Source organism: Aplysia californica, unplaced genomic scaffold (genome assembly GCF_000002075.1).
Source record: "Aplysia californica isolate F4 #8 unplaced genomic scaffold, AplCal3.0 scaffold00258, whole genome shotgun sequence".
Taxonomy (NCBI): Eukaryota; Metazoa; Mollusca; class Gastropoda; order Aplysiida; family Aplysiidae; genus Aplysia; species Aplysia californica.
In genome coordinates this window covers 755,988-757,688 of record NW_004797528.1, presented here as the reverse complement: position 1 = coordinate 757,688, position 1,701 = coordinate 755,988, and the positions used below count along the sequence as shown (strand labels likewise).

The following is a 1,701-nucleotide window of genomic DNA, read 5'->3' as shown; positions in this document are numbered from 1 at the left end:
GTGTTTGGTTTTTACTTTTTGTGTTTTTTATTAGGTTTTTTGTACGGATTTTCTTATGTGTGTGTGTGTGGGGGGGGATGTTAAAATTTCTTTGTTTTTACTTTTTTTTAAAGGCAGGTCCATTTGTGCAAATACATTTGACCACTTTGTAATACATATAGGCTCAGTTAGTCTTGTTTTTTTTCTCCGGACCAAATAAATCAGCTTGTCGACTTACAAAATATCGAGCCGTTTTTTAAACGTCAAGTGACTCCAATGTTGAAAAGACACAAAAGCAAACATGATGAATACAGGACGCACTGAGGGACACCAGAAGCGCAAGTAGGCAAAACATACTCGTACTTCTGATAAACGTTCGCAGGAGGGCGAGAGGGTGGGGTCGGATTGACTTAGTGTAGAGCACAAAAACAAATCCAGTAGATTTTAATTTTACATTCTGCAATTTTTCTGTCTCATTATTTCGCCCACAGGCAAGCGAACGAGCGAGCAAGTCTCCGACGTTGAAAGGGAAGATCTGCGAGCGATGAAGCAGGTTGGAAATCGTGAATAAAGGCAGGGTTGACAGGTTCCCTGTACCATGCATTCTTGTGCTTGTGAATTCCTGACTTCATCTTCTCGACAAGTTCCGTCAGCACTGACAACGCACTGCTTCGACCACCTGCAGCTTGATTTAGACAAGGGCCACAGATCCATACGAGAAATGGACTCTCGTCGATTTTTTGTCTTCTGATTTGTCCAGATTGAAGAAAGAAACTTCAACGTTTAACAAAACTCAGCTTCGATTGGATTAAACAAATCTTAAAGAAGTAAAAAAAAGTTATTTTTTAGGATAACCCCATATTGCGTACTTAGAGAGGACGTTCTAGGTCTGAAGGCCTTCGTGTTTTAAAATACATATTTCTAGTCTCTTTCTTCTGGTATTCTTGTTCTTGTGGGCCCCCCACGACCTGTAGACTTCACCATTCTACCCAAGACGCTGGAGGAGTCGAGTGAGAACGGCCGGATGTCCCAGTCCCCCGTCAGTCGGCCCGGCTCGGCCACGCCCAACGGCCACATCGCAGTCGCCAAGATCGCCGGAGTGCCGTGCCCTGCCACGCCCACTCGCTACACGGCACCTGTGCACATTGACGTGGGAGGGAGCATCTACACGTCGTCTCTCGAGACTCTGACCAGGTGAGATCTACCCTCTCTCTCTTTCTGTCTCCCCCCCCCCCTCTCTCTTTCTCCTCTCTCTCTCTCTCTCTCTCTCTCTCTCTCTCTCTCTCTCTCTAATCTTCTGGGCGCTCATATGACCTTATGCAGTTGCGAGCGCAGTAGAACCTCTACTAAAACTAAAAAGCAAGAAGTCTCGCTACAATTCAGTCTTTGACCTGCCCATGTTCATGCCCGGGGTCTCATCTTGATGAGAAGAGAATCAAATTTTGTTTGGGAATATCCAGCGAGACAAATTTGAGTTTGTTGGTTTGTTGGATAACTTCATATTCTTCCCCCTCGGGCATGTACAATGCAGTTGGGTAGCAGATCGTTAGCGGAGACTAGATCAATACTGTAGATAACTGACGAGTCTCTTGTTGTTCGAGAACGTGGCCTTTGAGACACCTGTCGCCTCAGCCCTCGGGCAGCTCAAGGACCATCTTCTTAACAATCCATTTTATTCTTCTCTTCTGTCCCCGTGGGCCATACGTTTCTCTCTCCCCCCCC

The 1,701-nt window shown here is 45.9% G+C and overlaps 1 protein-coding gene across 1 annotated transcript in view; it reads left to right on the top strand.

Annotated features, from left to right (window-relative positions):
* Positions 1–1,701, top strand: part of LOC101860902 (BTB/POZ domain-containing protein kctd15-like) — a 30,314-nt gene that overhangs the window by 6,458 nt on the left and 22,155 nt on the right. The window contains exon 2 of the mRNA XM_013083850.2: positions 471–1,173. Within this exon, the coding sequence (XP_012939304.1) occupies positions 1,004–1,173 (170 nt within the window). The 5' untranslated portion in view covers positions 471–1,003. The remainder of the gene's footprint in view (positions 1–470; positions 1,174–1,701) is intronic.